The sequence below is a fragment of the Melospiza melodia genome, chromosome 5 (genome assembly GCF_035770615.1).
Source record: "Melospiza melodia melodia isolate bMelMel2 chromosome 5, bMelMel2.pri, whole genome shotgun sequence".
NCBI lineage: Eukaryota > Metazoa > Chordata > Aves > Passeriformes > Passerellidae > Melospiza > Melospiza melodia.
In genome coordinates, this window is record NC_086198.1 from 86,069,636 (window position 1) to 86,088,733 (window position 19,098).

General features: G+C 38.7%; 1 protein-coding gene across 2 annotated transcripts in view; it reads left to right on the forward strand.

The window, feature by feature from the left end:
• The window catches only part of STIM2 (stromal interaction molecule 2), a 63,049-nt gene that overhangs the window by 29,792 nt on the left and 14,159 nt on the right, over nt 1-19,098 (forward strand). For both annotated transcript variants that reach the window (XM_063157753.1, XM_063157755.1), the window contains exons 2-3: nt 5,964-6,094; nt 16,489-16,603. In XM_063157753.1, coding sequence (XP_063013823.1) covers nt 5,964-6,094; nt 16,489-16,603 — 246 coding nt within the window. The remainder of the gene's footprint in view (nt 1-5,963; nt 6,095-16,488; nt 16,604-19,098) is intronic.

Consider the following 19,098-nt stretch of genomic DNA (forward strand, 5'->3'; position numbering starts at 1 on the left):
CCTAGAGAATGAAGTTCAGAATTAGACAGCTTTTTTGTGGGTGTGGAGAGAGCAGAGATGAGCTAGTGATGATTTAAGAAAAAAAAATCAAAGCCTTGCTTGCCTCATCAAGTTTCTATGTGGGGGAAAGAATCTAATTGATCTGTATATATGAGAAGATACTGAAATAGCAGAATAAATGGACACTTTTCAGTAGTGACAAAATCAGATTTGAATCTCTCATGCGAAAATCGTTTGTTACGTATTGAAACTGTAACGATTTATTTTAAGGCTGTTTGAAATGTCATTTTTTTACTGAAGGTGTTTAGTGGATTTTGAAAAAATCATGGCAATTTTCTTCCAGCTTATCTGCAAATAGTTTGGGGCTTTTGTTGAATTTTTTTTTCCTGTTAAACTGCAGTTTTACCAGTCACTAAACATTACATGTGTATTCAGAAGCAAGCGCTCCAGATACCAGACTTAGCAGTCAGGAGTTTAATATATGAATTTAATTACTGCTGTTGCATGAATTTATAAAGTCACTTGAATTTCTTATACAGAGCAATGGAAAAGCCCAATGTGAAACATTTTTAAAATCTTTGGGGACAACAATGTTCCAAATTTCCTTTCCTGTTGCACCTCTTCCCCTTGCCCTTGCCCTGCTGTCATTAATAACCATATTCCTCTTCAGGAAACTCATTTAAATAGCATCACTGTTGTGGTTAGAAGATAAGGTATTCTATACTTTTAGTCAAAATTTTATCTGTTTTTTTTTTTTTTTTTTTTTTAATGTTTTTACTGGAAAGATGTGCTGCAATGATAAACTTTTATTTAAATAATTAGAGTGAAAAATAATGTCACAAATTACTTTTGTCAAGTTAACTGTTAGATGCTGCTCAGCCTACTTGCCATATGGAGGAGTTTAATTATTAAGAGTAGGAGTGATTTGCTTTGGGAGCTTTTAATTGAAAGATTAAAAGAAGCTCACTCTGAGGCTGTCTCAAGCATTTGAAGATTTTTGTGACAGGATGTATTATGTAAGGATTTGACATAAAAACATGTTTGCCTTTACTGTGAATAAATTTATTTTGAACATCAGGTAAAATTCTTGAAAACACTTGCTTTTCAGTATTTTTATTAATCCCTGTTCTATCTGACACTCCAATTTGTTCTCAGGTCTTCAAAAATTGTTGTTCTTGTAAAGGCTTTTTGCCTTGAAAGGTGTCACTGAATTGATTAAGAAACTGCAGTACATTAACGTACATGTAAAACAGAAATGTCAGGGAATAGGAATCCCAGTTAGGTGAATATTCATTTGGCAGGGGGTTGAACATATTGTGGACACCTCCTTTGTGTCTGGAAAATGCAAAGAAATCCATGTCTGTCATGGCATACTGAGGCACAGTTATTTTAAGATGAGAGTATGTACTTAGGAAGCTGATGCTTTATAGTGCTTGCCTTTTCTGTGAGGCTTCCCTTTATCCCCTATGGCTTTTTAGGAATGAGGAATCAGAAACCGGGAACAGCATGGTACACTTCTGAATTCATCAGCAAAAGACAGGCATGGGAACCCTGCAGGCTTCCATAGGACTGCCATATGTTATGATAAAAAACAAGCTTTTCTTTCTTGGTGAATGCTGAACATCCTCGCAGAACAAAAACAATGTGTGGTAGTCAGGATCTTGAAATAACTCCCAACTGCTACATTGCTCTCAGTGAACTAATGGAAAAATTTAAAGGCATTTAAATTTTAGATTTGGAAGTGTCTACCTGATTCCAGGTACCTGTGAAAAATCATGAAACTTCTGTGTGTCCCTGTATTCTTAAGAAGGCTTTTTCAGACTTTGAAAAGTTCCAGACTGGAGCTGTGGACACCTGGTTGTAGTCATTCTGTCAGCTTGGCCCAGCCATAGCTGTTGTGCTCCAGTGTGTGTATGCAAAAGGAGGCGTGTGAGAGAACTGCAGGCTTGTTCTCTCTGTTGGTCTGTCAGTCCCTTTTATTCTGAAGTCTGGAACATTTGCAGCTGTTTAGGGAGAGGCAAATGAAAGGTGCATGAAAGGCTATGAGGTGCATATACCTTTCTGCTTTCAAAACCCTTCTGATGGTGTTGTCCTAAATAAAGTTCAGGGGCTTTGTTGAGATGAGTGCTTGAGGATAAAGGGATATTTAATTTTCCTTACTGGCTTGTATTGACAATGTCACATTTTAAGTTTAACCTCTGTTGTCGTTAGGAAATGGAATAGAGAGCTGTGAATCTAAAGTTGAGGAGAATTTCAAACTGAAATTCTTGTTGTAGTCTCACCTTATTTTAGTCTCACTGAAGAAGATTAAAGTGGGGGGGAAGGAGGGATGGGGTGAAAGGGTGTGAAGTGTTATTTTCCCTTTATTTATAAAGTTTTCTTTATCTTGGGTTGGATAACTGTGCTTGGTTCATTATCAGACTGTCTCCTGTGGGAGCCTCCTGTGGACTGGTGAGGACCTCCCCTCTTGCCTTAGAGCTGGGGGGCACTTACTGCCTTAAGGCGGGAGGAAGGCTTGTTTAAAAATCCTCTGCCAAATTTTGTGAGCCACGAGTCTGACATTTAGTAGTTCAGGAACAAATTCCATCCTTATTATGACCAGTATTTCTGAAACTTCCTTGCTTCTGAGCAACATGGAAAACTGAAGTATAAGTACTTGTGCCTGGAGTGATATCTGCTGTGCCTTTATGCCTCTTGCCCACCTTGTCTCTTTTGTTTCCTTTGCTAATTCTTCTGTGCTTTTCATTAAAGGAAAACTCAAATTCCATGCTGTTGGTTCACTCCCTGAGTGAATTTATCATCTGTTCTTTCTTGTGGTGATGATTTTGGACTAAGCGTATTTATGACAACACACCAGACTAGGATGGAGAAATCGGTCTAGACATTAACTCAGGCTTTTCCTTAAGGTCCAAGAGAAGGTCTGGAATCCCAGAACATCTTCAGTATTGTCAATTCAAAGTGAAAAATTATCAGCTAGGCTTATGATTTGTTGTGGGGCTTCAGGGCTATATTTATGGTGTTTGCTGTGTCTTCAGGCTTTGTCTCTTGGCTTTTGTCTTAAAAACTTCCCAGACATCCAGGTAACTAATTGTACTCCATCTAGTATTAATTTGAATTGGTTTTGCCATGCAACTGAGGCAAACTACTGCATTGTAGAAATATTCTGTAGAACTGCAGATGATTAAATTTCCATCAGCTGTTTTTTGGATTTGGTAGGGCTCCATAGGTATGCTTGTGAAATGCTTTTCCTATATTCTTTAGGTTGTGGCTTTGTAGTTTGGTTTGAGATTGTTCTCTGAGGAAAGGGATGACTAGTGTTGTCGGTCTGTCAGTCTAAAGGTTTAATTTTACCACATGAAAATAAGCTTGAAAATAAATCTGGATTCTCTTCAGAGTGGGTTAATTTTTATTAGAGTTGACATGTGGTCCTGCTCTTTTTCTCAGTCCCATAAAGAGCAATTGGCACTCTATTGGCTCTTAAGAGAGAGATCAAGTGTTCTTGGAGCCAGCACATGGGACATTTGAAGCACAAGCACCCTGTTTACTTCTCTCAAGAAAAGCCATAGCTCTTTAAAGTGCCTTCATGCTTGAATATCCTAAAAAGGCATATTTAAGATAAGTACCCTGATTAAGGGGACTGATCAGCCTCAGTTGTGAGAAAATGTATTCTGAGAAAACATTTTTGATTTGAAAAACTCTGCTGATTAAAATGAAAAAAACCACATTTGAATGAATGCTTGCAAACTGTGAACACATTTATCTGAAATTTTATTCCATGTTAGAATAGAATTAAGTACAAATTAAACAAGTTGGGTTTGTTTGAGGGATCTGTTTATGTTTTGACAACTATACTTTCTTCTAACTTAAGATAAAGTATAGATCATAACTTGCAGTACAGAGATTTTTCTTCTGATATGATTATATTTTAGTAAAATAATATTTTTTGTTCATGGCCATGGAACGTAATAATTAGAACTTTGAGGTGGTTCATTGTTATTGCAAGGGAAACCTTTCTACATGGAGCACCCTGTAGCTGCAGGAATAGGTCCTTCACTCCCTCAAATGATCGTAATTTTTTCATTGCAAGGCAAAAATCTAAATGCTGAGTATTGTGCAAATTAAACCTTTTGTAATAAATAAAAAATGGACAAATAAAATAGATTCTTTTAGTTTTAAAATAGATTTTAAAATTAACCCTTTCCCCTTCATATAATATCAGTTGCATTCCAAAGCTGAAAATTATATTGTTTGTGATTGGTCCAGTTTAATATTTAGTAATCAATAATAATAATAAGTATTTTATTAATTAAATATTTATTAATACTTAATAATTCAGTAGCTAATAAATATAGAAATCTGTCTTTGTATTAAGTGTTGCTTTTAGAAATACATGAAGTAGTTCTAAAAGCAACACCTCTGTTCTTGGACAGTGTCAGTGAAGTGTTCAGGTTTTTTCTGCTGTGTTTTGTTTGTTTGTTTTTTTAATTGATGCCTGGGAACAGATAACAGGTTTCCTTTAACTCCTGTGTAGTAAAACTGAAGTATGAAGTAGGAATGCATTGACTCATGTCTAGCTGTGGAAGCCAGTCCTGTTAATTATGTGTCTGAGATTCCAGCTATGTCATGCTTGTTATCTTTGCACTTCCTGCTTTTGTAACCTTATACATTCCTTTATTTTGATTTTTAATTATTTTAAAATTTGTTTTAGAAAGAAAAGCAGAATCATGCTAATCCAGCTAGTATGAAATCATAAACTAAGTAATTTATTTTTTTCTGAAGACATTTGATTCCTCTCTTTTTCTAGAAGTGCTTCCTTTACTTATATAAGTGAGCCTTTTAATAAATTCTGTAGCAACATGAAAGCTTAATTCTTTGATAGATTAGAAGGAGAAACATTACTTATGCTCCCTCAATTTTTACTTGCATTGATATGATTTAAGTGTAGTGTAACAATTTATGGAACTAGTCAGTGCAGTTTTATAGTGGCTAGTACAGTGGGAATTTGTTACCTTATTTAAGTTCAATTTTGAAAAAAACTATTTCTGTATCTTTCTCCACCTTCTGTTCTTTGCTGGTGTTCAGTACATCAGAATTAATGTAATAGCTGCTATTAGTGAATGCCAAGGTCTGTGTAAAGCTGCTGTGGTGATGGTTGATCATGTGTTGTAGAATTTTGGAGCATTTGGCATGTACTTTGTACAAGGGAAAGAACACAGATTTAGCAGTTTGATGTGGTGCAAGCTGAACCATCAGATGTGTGCAAATCATGAGCCTTCAGTAATGAATGCAAATGAAAGAGTTCTATTTTTGACTTGGAGCTCTACAGTGACTGCAGTTTGTGATCAGAGTGTACAGGACTAATACATCGTGTACAACTATCAGCTGAATTCTCTTTGCAGTGTGCTTTCTCCTCTTGCAGTCCTGGAGTATTTTGTGTTCAGTAGTACCACCTCTTTAGAATTTGATCTGCAATGTGATTACTATTCCTTTATCTGTTTATGAAACTATGATTGTACGATATGACAATTCCTTCTCTTTTCCCCCACTGTTCTTTGTTTTCAAACTTTCAGACTTTCAGAAGAAGGGTGGGAAATGCAGTAGCTTTATTTGCCTCTGCACTGACATAAACTAAATGTGGATGATAAAGGAAAAAATGGAGATAGTAAGTTATTGGGATGGAAGAAATAAATGGAAGTCAAAAATATTCCAGTCTGTTTTTGGGACTCCTTCCTGAATAAAAAAAACCAGTTGATTTGCACACACAAGCCTTTCACCTTTTTTTTGTACAATTACTATTTTATGATTAAATTTGATATCTGTGACCTGGTGATTATGTGCAACGAAGTACACATACGCAATGCAGAATTTTAAACCCTTTCTTTTGCTTGGGAGCTTTGTATTCTGAAGTGAAAGTAAATAACATTTCTGTTGTGGTTTTTTTCTTTTTGTTCTCCTCACTTTAGATCCCTGCAGTTCCCTGAGCCCGCCGTGCTTTACGGAGGAGGACCGGTTCAGCCTGGAGGCGCTCCGCATGATCCATAAGCAGATGGATGATGACAAAGATGGTGGAATCGAGGTAGATGAAAGTGATGAGGTAGGAGTAAAAATATTTTACTTGTGCATACGTGAAGTCTTTTTTTATCCTTTTGTTTTGTATAGCTGCTCTTTATCTTTCAGCACTTGAGTAGTTGTTGCTGTTCTTCTTTAATTCAGCCCTTTCCTCAGACACATGTGGAAGGAAAGTAATTTCTGTATTTGTCTGAAGAGGGATATTACTGTCCATTGTTCTAGCCTGAAGGAAAGTTTTGCATGACTATGTATAAAAGGTGCTACTTTTGTGATTGGTGTGAGAGGTGGGTAAAGGTGACTTAGCTTGCAGTAAGACAGTGGTGGTGTGATCCATTGCTTGGTGTTGCAGTTTCTTCACTCAGTTTTCTTGGTTGAGGCACCACTGGCTTATCTTATTTACCTTAGATCTGTTGCAGGCACTTCATGTTATAAAACAATACCTATTACAGAGAGCAGTCCAGAAGAAAGATTTCTGGTTTGATTTACATTTTACAAACAAGTATTAAGGACATTGTCCTTACTAATGGTAAATTAAGTCCTCCAACCTAAGGAAGTTTTTGTGACTGTGTTTGAATGAGTTTGGTAGGTGCTCCTGGTGGTCCTGGCAAAGGACTTGCCCTTGCATTTACTCAACTTTACCATTGGGATTCTCAGAATTACTTGAGTAGGAATGCAAATGTCTGTGTAGTTTGTTGTGCTTGCTTATTTTGCTTTCTGGCCGTTATTAGGCACATGCTTGACAACCAAGGGGAGTGAAGATGTCCCCTAAAAATGAGGGTATTGTCATGTGGTTCTGACACCCATTCTTACTGCAAATGAATGGGAGAAGAATCTAGCCCCGTTTTGTCATCCTTTTTTATAACATCTAGGGGAAGATTATTATTAACTCCATGAATGAGTTATGAATTATCATTGTCAAATTGAATGTGATGCTGCTTACTTTTCTGTGTGCCTATGTGCAAACAGCATCAACAGGCCTCATCCAGGCTGACTCTGAACTCTTCCAGGGATGGGGTCATCACAGCATCTCTGAACAGCCTGTTCCAGTGCCTCTTTACCCTCTAAGTAAAGAATTTGTTCCTAACATGTCATCTAAATCTCTTCTGTTTTAGTTTAAAACCACTCACCCTTGTTCTGTTGCTATCTGCCTGGGTAAATAGCTGTTCTCCCTCTATTTTTTACTCCTCCTATATGTACTGAAGGTTGCAATAAGATCTTCCCGGAACCTTCTCCAGGCTGAACAGCCCAGCTCTCTCAGCCTGTCTCAAGATAGGTGCTCCAGTGCTCTGATCATCTTTGCTGACCAGACTTGTTTCAGCAGGTCAGTGTCTTTCTTGTGCTGGAGGCAGCACTCCAGGTGGGATCTCAGAAGAACAGAGGGGCAGAATCACTTCCCTCGACCTGCTGGCCACTCCTCTTTCAATGTAGCCCAGGATGCAGCTTTTTGGCCTGTGAGTGCACACTGTTGGCTCATGTTCAGCTTTTCATCCACCAGCATCCCCAAGTCCTTGGTAGGGTTGCTCTCAGTGACTTCTTCCAGTCTGTGTTCATGTCTTGCATTGCTCTGATGCCGGTGCAACACCTTGTCCTTGGACTTCATGAGATTCTTATGGGCCCACTCCTTAGGTTTGTCCAGATCCCTCTGGATGGTATCTCTTTCTTCTTCTAGTTCAGCTGTGCTGTTCAGTTTCATGTCATCTGCAAACTTGCTGAGGTGCTCTGTCTGTGTTGTTGATGAAGGCATCAAAGAACCCCTGTCCCATGAGAGAGCCCTGAAGGGCACCACTGATCACTGGCCTCCACCTGGACAGACAAGCTGTGTCCCTTCAGGCAGTTCCTTATCCATCAAATGATCCATCCTTCCAGTCTGTCTCTCTCCAGTCTGGAGATGATGAGGATGTTATGTGCCACTGTGTCAAAGGCTTTTCAATGATCTAGGTACATGACATTTGTCTGCCCCCATCAACCAGTGCAGTCACCCCACCATAGAAGGCCACCAGGTCAGTCAGACACTGCCCTTAGTGAAGCCAAGCTGGATTGTCTCAGATCACTTCATTGTTTGTGCTGTAACATTGCTTCCATGAGGATCTGCTCCATCATCTTCCAAAACACAGAGGTTTGAGGCTCAATGGTCTTTATTTTCTCAGGTCTGTGTTTCTCCTCTTTTTCAGCAGGAGTGATGTTTCCTTTTTCCTGATCACCAGGGACTTCACCTGACTACCATGAGTTTTCAAAAATAATGCATATAGTCTGCCTTTGTTATTGCAGAATATTTGGGGCAGGCACAGTTCAGTCTGCAAGCTGAAACATTACTGATGGAGTGTGAGCCTCCTGAGGAGCTTCCCAGTACTTTGACTGTTTCTCTTGTACTGCATTTTTTTATACACTGAAGCTGAGGAAGTTTTTGAAAGAAAATACTGGAACATTTATACATTGGAAACATTTTATTAGTATTCAGAAGATTTGCCCTGGTTTCCAGTGGACCATCTTTCTATCTGACCTTAATTTCTTCCTCTTCCAGAGAAAACAAGAGAAACTATGCTAAAGACCTGCTTAAATGGCTGAAATTATAATGGTTGATGAGGCATGCTGTTCAGCTGGGGTAATCAGAGATGGGTGAAACTATATGTTCAAACTACACATTGTGCATAAAATAAGATGTCTTAATTGTAGCCCTTGTTTCTGCTAGTTCATTTTTAATTATTGAAGAAATATTTAATAACCCGCTCTGTGCAAAGTAGCACTTTTCTACATGTAATTTCCACGCAAATCAGTGATGAATATGTATTTGCATAGAGTGCTTTCTTCTAAGACATTAAATGCAAACCTGAAATTAATGAGAAATGCAGTTTAATTGCAAGTTCAGCTCGTAACCTCTGTTTTTCTTGTAGTGCTTTTACTAAATCTTTACCATTATCTTAAAAGATCTACATTTACACAACATAGTTACATAGTTACCTAATTACAGTAGGTCTGAATATGTACTAAATATGTCCTATTTATATTTCAGAACAAGATTTTGTTTTGTTTTGTCACAGTAATGCTGCTTATTCTGATTAAGAATGAGGACTGATAATTAAAAAACCCACTTTATTAGAAGTAAAGCTTACATGGAATAGAGGGATTTTACTTAACAGCAGGGAATGGATTTTCTGTTTTATGCTGCATGGTTTTTACTTGCAAGACTCCTGAAGAGCAGCATACTGAGTATGTGGATTAGGTGTTCATTCTCTTTTTACTTGGCAGGAAGAATGTGACAAAGTAGAATAACTTTCTGCTGTTTTAGCAGCACTACAACAGTGTTGCAAGGATATATTTACACCAAGGAAGGAAGTTCTTGTAAATAAGTTATTTTGAGACAGGAAGGTAAAAAGAGCTAAAGATGTTGGACTATTTATTTTAACTGTTTTAATTTGATAATTCCAACAGTTAACTCCCTACAGTGATTCCAGACATTTCATCTGCATGCAGTGTATTTTTCCTAATGTTTTCATGCCCTGTTTTAGGTTGTACCTTGTTTTTCCTCTAAATGAAGGACCAAATGAAACCATTCTGTAAAGAAGGAATTTTTCTAGGATATTAAGAAATTTGAACGAAGATATTTCCTATTTTCTCAAAACCTATCTGATACTAGAAGACCTTTGGACGTACTTTGTACGGACTGGAAAGAAACTTGTATTTGACTTTGATAAAGTTGATGTGAGGAAACCTGATCTAAATTTTTAGCATGGGATTTAATAGCAAAACATGAGGGATTCTGTTGAAGTCTTATTAGGAAGTTAGAGGGGCTCTAGTCTGAGCATGGAGTAGTTACTTATCACCACAGTTCCTTTTTCCTTATTATTTGGTGTGGTACAGCAGAGAAAAAGAAAAAGGAAGAAAAAAAAGCCCTCTATGAGGGCAGACAAATATGGATTTTTCTATCAGACTTTGCTGATATTATTACTTTATATGTCAAGGATTGTGACTGTTGAAGCTGGTTTCAGGAGGTAGGCTGTAAAGGGGTAAGTGAAAGGGAGAACGTGGTGTTACTAACTGAGGTTTTAGTCATGTGTTGTGGGAGGCTATCTGCCTCAGGAAGCATCTGTTGCACCATGGGAACTTGTTTTGTTTTAATGATGAGACACAAGCAGTAAAACACACTTATCATATGTTCACTATTTACATAGGTTTTTCCTGTTTCCTTCACTTCCCATAGCAGGTCCTACATAAAGTAATTTCCTCAAGGAATCTCTCTGCAGTGTTAGAATAGGTTGATGTTTTTGAAGTATTAGTGTCTTGCTGTGTGTCTGATGTCTCACCAAGCTAAAGGCACAAATGTGCAGTTGTGCGTGGGATCTCTGGAGAGATCACTTCATATTTTGCTTAAGTTTTTTTAAGGAGATAACTGGAATTTTCACTTTATAAAAAAAGTGCAAACTGAACAAACCCCATAGAAAATCATCAACACTTTGCCCCATGCCCTTCTTCCCAAAAAAATAATTTAAAAAAAGACAGAAAGTACAGTAAGGAGAAGAGACTGCAGCATTGAAAGCATCAGAGAATAGCTTTTAGCAGGATGGTCAAAGCAGTTGGGACCTCAGAGATGATATGCCAAAGTGACTGGCTTAAAAATGTTGTCTGGAGGCAAGAATCAAATAGAATCTAACTTTTGTGGGCTAAACCAGGGAAGATGATTCTCTTCTATACAGTGATTAAAGCAGGAGAAGTAGCTACCATGGCCTGGAATGATAATACTGTTATAGCACTTGGGCTGCAGTAAGTTTGACAGGGATAGGCTTCATTTTGTTCTCTGGAAATATACTCTTAGCAAGATGTTAAATGTCCTTTCAAATTCCCTTAGTAGTTTGATTTTGTCATTGTCATTTATGTAATAAAAGTCCTTAAACTGGAGTTAATATTTCTGTAAACAACTTAATATTTTGGTGTCAGCTTTTTAGACAAAATTCTGCCTGTGGAAAAATATGTGCTGCCGTGGTTTAGAAATGGAGGATATTATAACTGTTTTTTTCATGATGGCTCCTGAGTGCATTTACATCTCACTGTGCAAGACATTCTGTTACAAACATTGGTCTTTGGAACAAGGATTTTGAGCTTCCTAACCAGTGCAGCAAATCCTTGCCCCCAAAGCTACTGGGTTACTTTGAATTCCTTAATTTGAGGAATAATAGAGGTCTTGAATAAATAGAGGTCTTTTTTGAATTGGTTTTTATTTTTTTTTTCATTCAACTGCTAATGTATTTGTCTCCAGGCAGAGTGTGTTTTAGTCTCCTGAAGTTTTGTAAGCAGCTCTGAACGTGTCTCGACAATTTGTCTTTGCAGAGCAGGATAGGGAGCCAGGTCTTGTGTGAAAACATGGATGGTGTTGGTTGACAGCTGTGCCAGTGCAGAGAAGCCCTTTGCAGAGGCAGCACGTGTTCTCCTGGGTACAGTTGCATGGAAACCTTTCCAACGTGGCTTGGAGCAGACCTGCCTCACGCCTCGCCTCCTTGGAAGTGCTGAAGCTAACACGAAGCTGTCTGCACCTCTTTATTTAGTCCTGCTACAATGAAGTGATCCCTTGGAAGTTCTGTCTTGGCTTTGCAGAGTTTACTTTGCAGTAGATAGCTGCAGTTTTGTTTTCAGCTGGAGTAACTTTTTTTGATAGAATGTGTAGGTTATTTAAGATATACTTGATAATACTTTCCTGGCTGTGTCCTACGTTGTTCTTGTCATGTTTTATTGTTAATATTATTAAATATGTTTTATTTATGGCATCTTTAGAAGCCATTTCTGTAGGGCAGGCAGTCATACCTGAATCATGGTATGTTGCCATTTAAAAGCACATCTGCCATCATAATTTAGTCAGTATGTACGACACTGCAATAGCTGCAACAAATCTTGTAGCAAATAGATGTGAGGAAATGCACTAAAAGGCTGAAGTTGGAACTTTTGCTGATTTTTCCTTTGAAGGTGTAAATATGAAGGAAATAACACTGTTTGAGGAATAGATGTTCAAGGGTGAGAGTAATACTTGGCCAGGAGATGTTACTAATTGTTCTTAAACTTGTCAGTTAGAGTCTATTTTAAGCTGATGAAACTGAAAATCATAAACTTGAGCCTTCACCCAGAACAAAATATAAACATCATGAGAGTGGTTCCTGCTGCTGTTAGTGAGTGTGGTTAATTTTACTTTTCCAGTGGTATTCTTGAAAGTATGCAATTGCTTGTTTGTCCTGAGTCTTGCAGCATCGATATTTTAACTTACTTTTCTTTCTTTATTTTCTTTTTTTTTTTTTTTCCTCTTTCTTTTTAACAGCATATATGTGTGTGCTGTTATAGTACTTCTGGGATCAAAAGTAGTTTCAAGTCCAGGTGTGGTGTTTTTTTAATTCTGTACTTGTTTTTGGAGTAACTGCTTCGACCAATGATTGTTTTTGTTTCATACAGAGTTTTTAGGCAACTTATCTTCTGCTTTCTTGGTTTCAACTTTGTAGTCTTAAAAGGACTTCTCCTTCCTGAGTAATTATGTTGGCTAAGATAATACTTAGATGTGTTTTTCTTAGAGCTTATTCTTTTAACCTCCCTGTTTAGAGTTATTTTTCTAACCTTTTCTTTGTATACTTAATGACCACAGCAACAAAAGAGAGATTAGCTGCCATGACAAAGAATAGAAAAATCCTCTTTTTAACTAGAGTTGTTCTGTTTTTGTCTTTCTTCAGTTTAGGTCCCAGTTCTTTCTCTTAAAGAAACACTTCCATATTAGGCCACTTTGGAAACAAAGATACAAAAGAAAGATGTTTGATGTTGTTATGTACCTCTTCCTCAGTGAATGCACTTACTCTTTGAAACACGGTGACCTCTTTCCAGATACGTGCACTGTCACTTTAGCGTTGTGACCTTGTGGTGTCAGAAGAACTCTTTGAGGAAGTCATCGTGGTTATTTTCTCGGGATCTGGGAGCAGTATGGGCAGGAGAGAAGAGGAGCTTTTCACTTGGAAGGAGTTCTCACTCAGAACTCAGTAGTACATCTCAGAGATATACTGTCTCTGCCTCTGAGCAGTAACTGTGCTGGTTACTACCTGCAAGCTGCTTTCCACTTTGTGTTGACGCTCCCTTTTAAAAAGAGGGCGGTAGTTAAATCCTCCCGCGGCTGTCCCGGTGCGCGGGGCCCGTCCCGGTGCGCGGGGCCCGTCCCGCTGGGCCCGTCGCGGTGCGCTGGGCCCGTCGCGGTGCGCTGGGCCCGTCCCGGTGCGCGGGGCCCGTCCCGCTGGGCCCGTCCCGCTGGGCCCGTCCCGCTGGGCCCGTCCCGGTGCGCGGGGCCCGTCCCGCTGGGCCCGTCCCGGTGCGCTGGGCCCGTCCCGCTCGTGGCGATCCCGCGCAGCGGAGCCGCTCCCGAGCGCCTGCGGGCGGCGCCCTCTGCGGGCGGCGCGGCGGAACTGCAGGCGGAGGGAGCCGCGCTCGTCCCGCTGGGCCTGGCCCGGTGGGAAGGGCAGAGCTGCCGCACCTTGGACCTTTTTGTTTTCAGCTGACATCTTCCTTCCCTTGACTTCTAACAATTGAGCAGTACTGTTGACAGCTATTCGGATTTTTCTTGACAGCACCTGTAACCGAACAAAGGTTGTCACCCTTCGATATTTTACAACTTTTACTGACAACTATCAGTAAAGGTAGCGAGTTTGTACAAACAAAAGTGATCTGAGTTTTAGCTGAGGAGACTCAAAATTGGGCCAAGCCTGGATATACAATATATTCTGTCCCTCTTCAGCAACTTGGTCGCCTTACAACACTTGTTTTGGAAAAAAAATGTCCCTGCCTGACATTTGGAACCCCCAAGGGCTGTGCATCATCAGTCACTGGAAAGCTGAAGAGTGAGCGCTAGCATTTACCTTAACCCCCACGTGAAAAGAGATAATCTTTACAGAAAAGGACATATAAGACATGTTTTTGCTGTATTTTTAGTATGTTATTTGCAAGTTCCTGAAGGATATTCTGGGGATGTCAGTTAACAGCAGATACTTGTAGTCTGGAGGGAAAAGGTAAGGTGGGAAAGCATCAGTTCTTTCCTGCTGTTCCATCTGTAAGACTGTACTATAATCTGGAAAGCTTTAGGGACATTAGTGGATAAGAAAATTATTTTGTTTGTTTTCTTTTTTTAGCTCCTGCTCTTCAGTTTAGCCTTTAATAAACATGGAGTGGGAATGAACAAGACAATCCATCTTTCATTGCATGTTGCATGACAGTTGTAGAATTTGGCAGCTTCATGGTAGAATTGCCAATATGGGAAGTATTCAGAGTTCCCACTTGGATGATGGAATGTGCAACAGATATTTTCACAATTCCATACAGTTACAGCATACAGTCCTGTGCTTATTAAACCTTTTTACTGTTGCTGATCCATGGTTTTTCAGAAGATCTGTAATTACCTTTGCCCCAGCAGGCTGCTATTTTAGGTTCTCACATATTTCATAAGTTTCTCATATATTTCTCATGTATATGCATGTGTGTGCATATATATATTTATATATCTCAATTTATGCCATTCTTAGACACATGGAGAAAAGGAGTTTAAAATGCTTATGCAGCTTGTATGGGCTAAATGGAACTATTCTAGGAGTCAAAAGGCTTTACAAAATTAATGTCTGACAATCATAAAAAGTTTTGAAGTAATAGATAAAAGTAAGAGGATTTACATCCAATCAGTGTTTTGATACTATGGCTCTGTGGTTTGTTTAAGGAGGGCAAACTAGTATGTTGTCCCAAATCCATCAGTTAGGGGAGAAACTTGAATCATTCATAGTTTGAGATTCCCTCACATTCTAGTAAAAATATTTTAGTTAGGGAGAATTTGCATATTTAGTTAGGGGGAATTGCATATTTCTTTTCTTGCGTATTTCTGCTATTGTATACTCTTCTTTTTTATTAAGAGTTAATATTGTTATTTAGTGTTGGCTACTTTTCAGTGTCTCCTGCAGTTTCTGAACGGTGTACTTTCTAGGTTTGTTGGAAATGGAGCCTTTGTGGGATGCTCTGCCCTAGAGTTATTACCCGGACTGAATTTTAAGAATTGAGTTCTTTTGCAGTGCATCACTAGCATGGCTTTCTTCCTCACCTCTCTTGAAGTGGTGATGACATATGATCAGCTGTAAAAAAGGCTGTTTTTTGACTTGGCTGTCATGACTATCTGTAGCTGGTTTTGTTGGAGCAGCTTCATTAAACTTTATGAGCAGAGGAAAGCAAGCTGTCTACTGTGGAAGGTTACTTGGTTTTCTGGTACTGTTAGAACCAGATACTTGTTTTCTGATACTACTCCTAAGGTCTTCACCCACAGAGACTGTTCATGCAATGCTTTCAGGGACTGATACTTATGAAAGGTTTCCACTATTAACTAGTTGGAGGTCATTTACCAACTAGTGTTCCAACTTTTCTAGGCATTTATGAGATCAAAATATTGAATGTATTTTGCAGTTCCATGGCTTTTCTTGGGTATGTATTTGGAGAACTGTTTGTAGTGACTTGTGGAATACTGATATGACACTGCCATCATAAAATTGTATCATAGAACCATGGAATGGTTTGGGTTGGAAGAGACCTTAAAGATCATTTGATTCCAACTTCCCTGTTGTAGGCAGGGACATCTTGCACTAGCTCAGATTGCTCAGAGCCCAATCCAGCCTGGCCTTGAATGCTGCCAGGGATGGGGCATTTACAGCTTCTCTGCACAACATGTGCCAGTGCCTCACCACCCACTCTGTATGTCATGATTGCATGATATTCCTTTTTATAATGTTTGCTAAAAGGCTTCCTATTAATTACTGAAAATGAAGCAGCTTTATGTAATGCTTCTGTGCTTGAAGTGTAACCACTGAGGAATGATTAGCAAGCAGAAAATTGGCCCTTAGATCACTTCTGTTTTTTAATTCGATGAATAGAAGACAAATTTTTGTTGTCTAATCAAAAGACTTTAATACTACTTGGTAAACAGCTTACTGTCATCCCTCAGGCAGTTGCATTTAACTGGTATGGCAGGATTCAGGCATTACTCATCCAAAAATGACTGGCACACTTTCAAATCTTACATGGCCTTGTTTTCAAGGAGGGGAAGTTGGTTAAATGTCATCAGAATAGAGAAGTGTACAGCGTGACTGTGTGGTGTGTTCCTGTAATCACTGTAAATCTGAGGCATACTAATGATTTTTCAGCTCAGTGCAGTGGCAACTGCATTGTCAGTTTTTCTAGGATTTAATAATTATGAAAAACAAATCTTGTAAGAGGGTTTATTTTACCTTCTGAGTCTTTGATGCAGAAAACTCAGATCAATTCTCTGCTGCTTGCAGAGAATGGGGAAGAACTGGGAAAGACTCTACCTGATTTCTGTGCAGTTTGTCTTCAGAAATCATCGTTTAGGCATTTAAGATGATGTTTTTCTCTTTTCTTCAGTTTCTAAGGGAAGATATGCAATACAAGGATGCCTCAAATAAACATAGTCACCTGCACAGAGAAGACAAGCATATCACCATTGAGGATCTGTGGAAACGCTGGAAAACATCTGAAGGTAGGTCAAGAAGTGTAGCTGAACATGGCATAGGTGTAATTCAACAATTTTTCCACCAAGTATAGAGTAGTGAATGAATGACCTCTTGAAGCATCTTCATTAGTCTGTTTTGACACTGTTATTTATAGGCACACATAAATCTGATTAAGAACTCAGCTAGAGGTAATTTCTTCTTCATGGGCTTTGTGTATTGTAAACTAAGTAAACTAAGATAGTTTACGTGAGGTTGTAATTTATCAAGGTGATGGTGCAAGTGCTGAATTCCAGATTAGCATGTTTTTGGTTTAATAAACCCTAAGAGTTTCTCCCAAGCTATTTAATTTTTTTAATATAGTATTAAGTGGAAAATTCAATGCACTTTGATTTCGATTTTATTTGAGCTGCAAAGATCTAGAATTCTTAGTCCAAAGAATTTTTGAAAAATCTTCTTTAACGTGGGATACAGTAAAATGCATTGACAAACCAACACCATCAGCCCTCCCTCACTTTGATTTAAATGAAATAAGTTGAGCCAACTATTCCAAGTATCAAAGGACAGTATTTGATCAGCACAGTGTTCATTGCCAAATATGTCCCAGGATAGAGTGATTAAAAAAGAGATCTGAAATGTTAGAATTATTAGGAGAAAAATACCTGACTTCCTCAGCCCCTTCCCCACCCCAGCCCTCATTCCAAAGGTGGTGTGCTGTCCTGGCTGTGGCCAGGCCAGGATTAATTTTCAGCAGCAGTCAGGAGGGGGCATGGCTGCAGCCAGGGTGTTATCCTACACCTGCACCCCACGTCATTGCTGGGAGCTGGAACTGGAGTGTGTCTCTGTGCCGGGGAGAGGAGATTCATTCCGGTGCATAAATATGGGCAACGGACCCATCTGGTATTTGTTTATTGTCAGGGGCTTTCCATGTGAGTAGTTTAGTTTTCTTATACCTTTTGTTATTGTATTGTTGCTCTTATTGTTCATTTTCTTATCTCATTGCTGTTTCCAGTAAATTGTTCCTATCTCGGTTTGTGATCTTTACCCTTTGTGCCTCCAATTGGAGGGGGAGGGGAAACTGCACATGTTTGTAAAAGGACTGCTAAATTTGAGAATACCTAAACCACAGCTTGCTCTAATGGTGAGCATAGAGAGATCTAAAACTTGGTATGGGTCAAACAACTGAAAGTAAGAGCAGGAGGGGAATGAATCCAGGAATATGGCATTGGTTCATTCTGCTAATGCAGGAAGTCACTTAACTGCACTCTGAGGTAATGCATGGAGTGTTTGGAATGTTGTAAATTTTCTGTTTTAACCAGTAAATTTTGGCCTTATCTCTTCAAATATTCCTTAAATACTTACTCACTGAAGATCCTGTTCCCTGAAAGTATTGCAACTAAATTATCCGAAAGAATTATTTCCTCAAAACTGTAGGTGTAAGTCACGAGTAACTGTTAAAAATTTAGGCTATAGTGATTCTAGAAGTATAGTTCATCTGTTGTGTATATCTTTATTCCAGTGTTCTTGAATGTAGTGAGTAAGACTCAAAAGACTTGGAGAGGAAAGTCTCATCTCATTGTGTCTGCTTATAGTGGCTTTATTTATATATCCTGCTGAGAGAACTAAAATTGCACCAGAGGGAGACCTTTAGAGTGAGACTCCTGAGCAGTGTTACCAGTGGTCTGATGACTGTTAGAAAGCATGAAGCCCCTCAGAAAATGAACTGCTTTAATTTGATTTTAGGTAACATGGAATATGTTGCCATTCCTTTATATGTTTTAGGAATTTTTGATTTATTTGTTTTTATGTGCCACTAGTTTACAGCAATTTGACTACATTAAATAAGAGGATGGAAGGTAGTGTAAATGATAGTATCAGTAATTTGAGACTTTTAACCAATCTGCTGAGGTATCTGTGTGAGAATTGCTAACTCTATTGCTCCTGACAGTATATACAGAAACATCTTCAGGATCTACTGCTGCGTAGTTTATGCTGAGTAGAATTTGCCTATTCTTGGCCATAAAGCTTGCTTTATGTGGATGTTTGTCTTAAATATTTGTCAAATAGCTCAAAGGTGTTCTTTGTTTAACAATTGGTGGTGCAAGACAGATAAGATGTGAGGGAAGAAAGCAAAAAAATGTCATTGCTGTTTGATGTCTCTTTTTAGGACTAAGGAAAGTAGAGGTTGCTTTTAAATAATTGAAAAGGATTTTATACACTGAATGTAACACTGAGGATTGGCTGCATTCAAAGCTCTAAAAATTGCCTAATAAAAGAAGGGGCTTCAAAATACTGCTTTTTTGTATTTCTGGCACTGGGCAGGTTTTTGATGTCCCTGCCTGGTGCAGAATCCTTAAGGCATAGTCTAGGCTGGTGCAAATTAAAGGAAGTTCAAGGATGTTACAGGTTTTACCTGCATGGCAGGAGTAATATCATAGCTTGAATCAGCATCTAGCCTCTTGTTGCTGTGTTGCCACTCAGTTTAAAGGACTCCTTTGGTACTAAAAAAGACTATAATTTAATT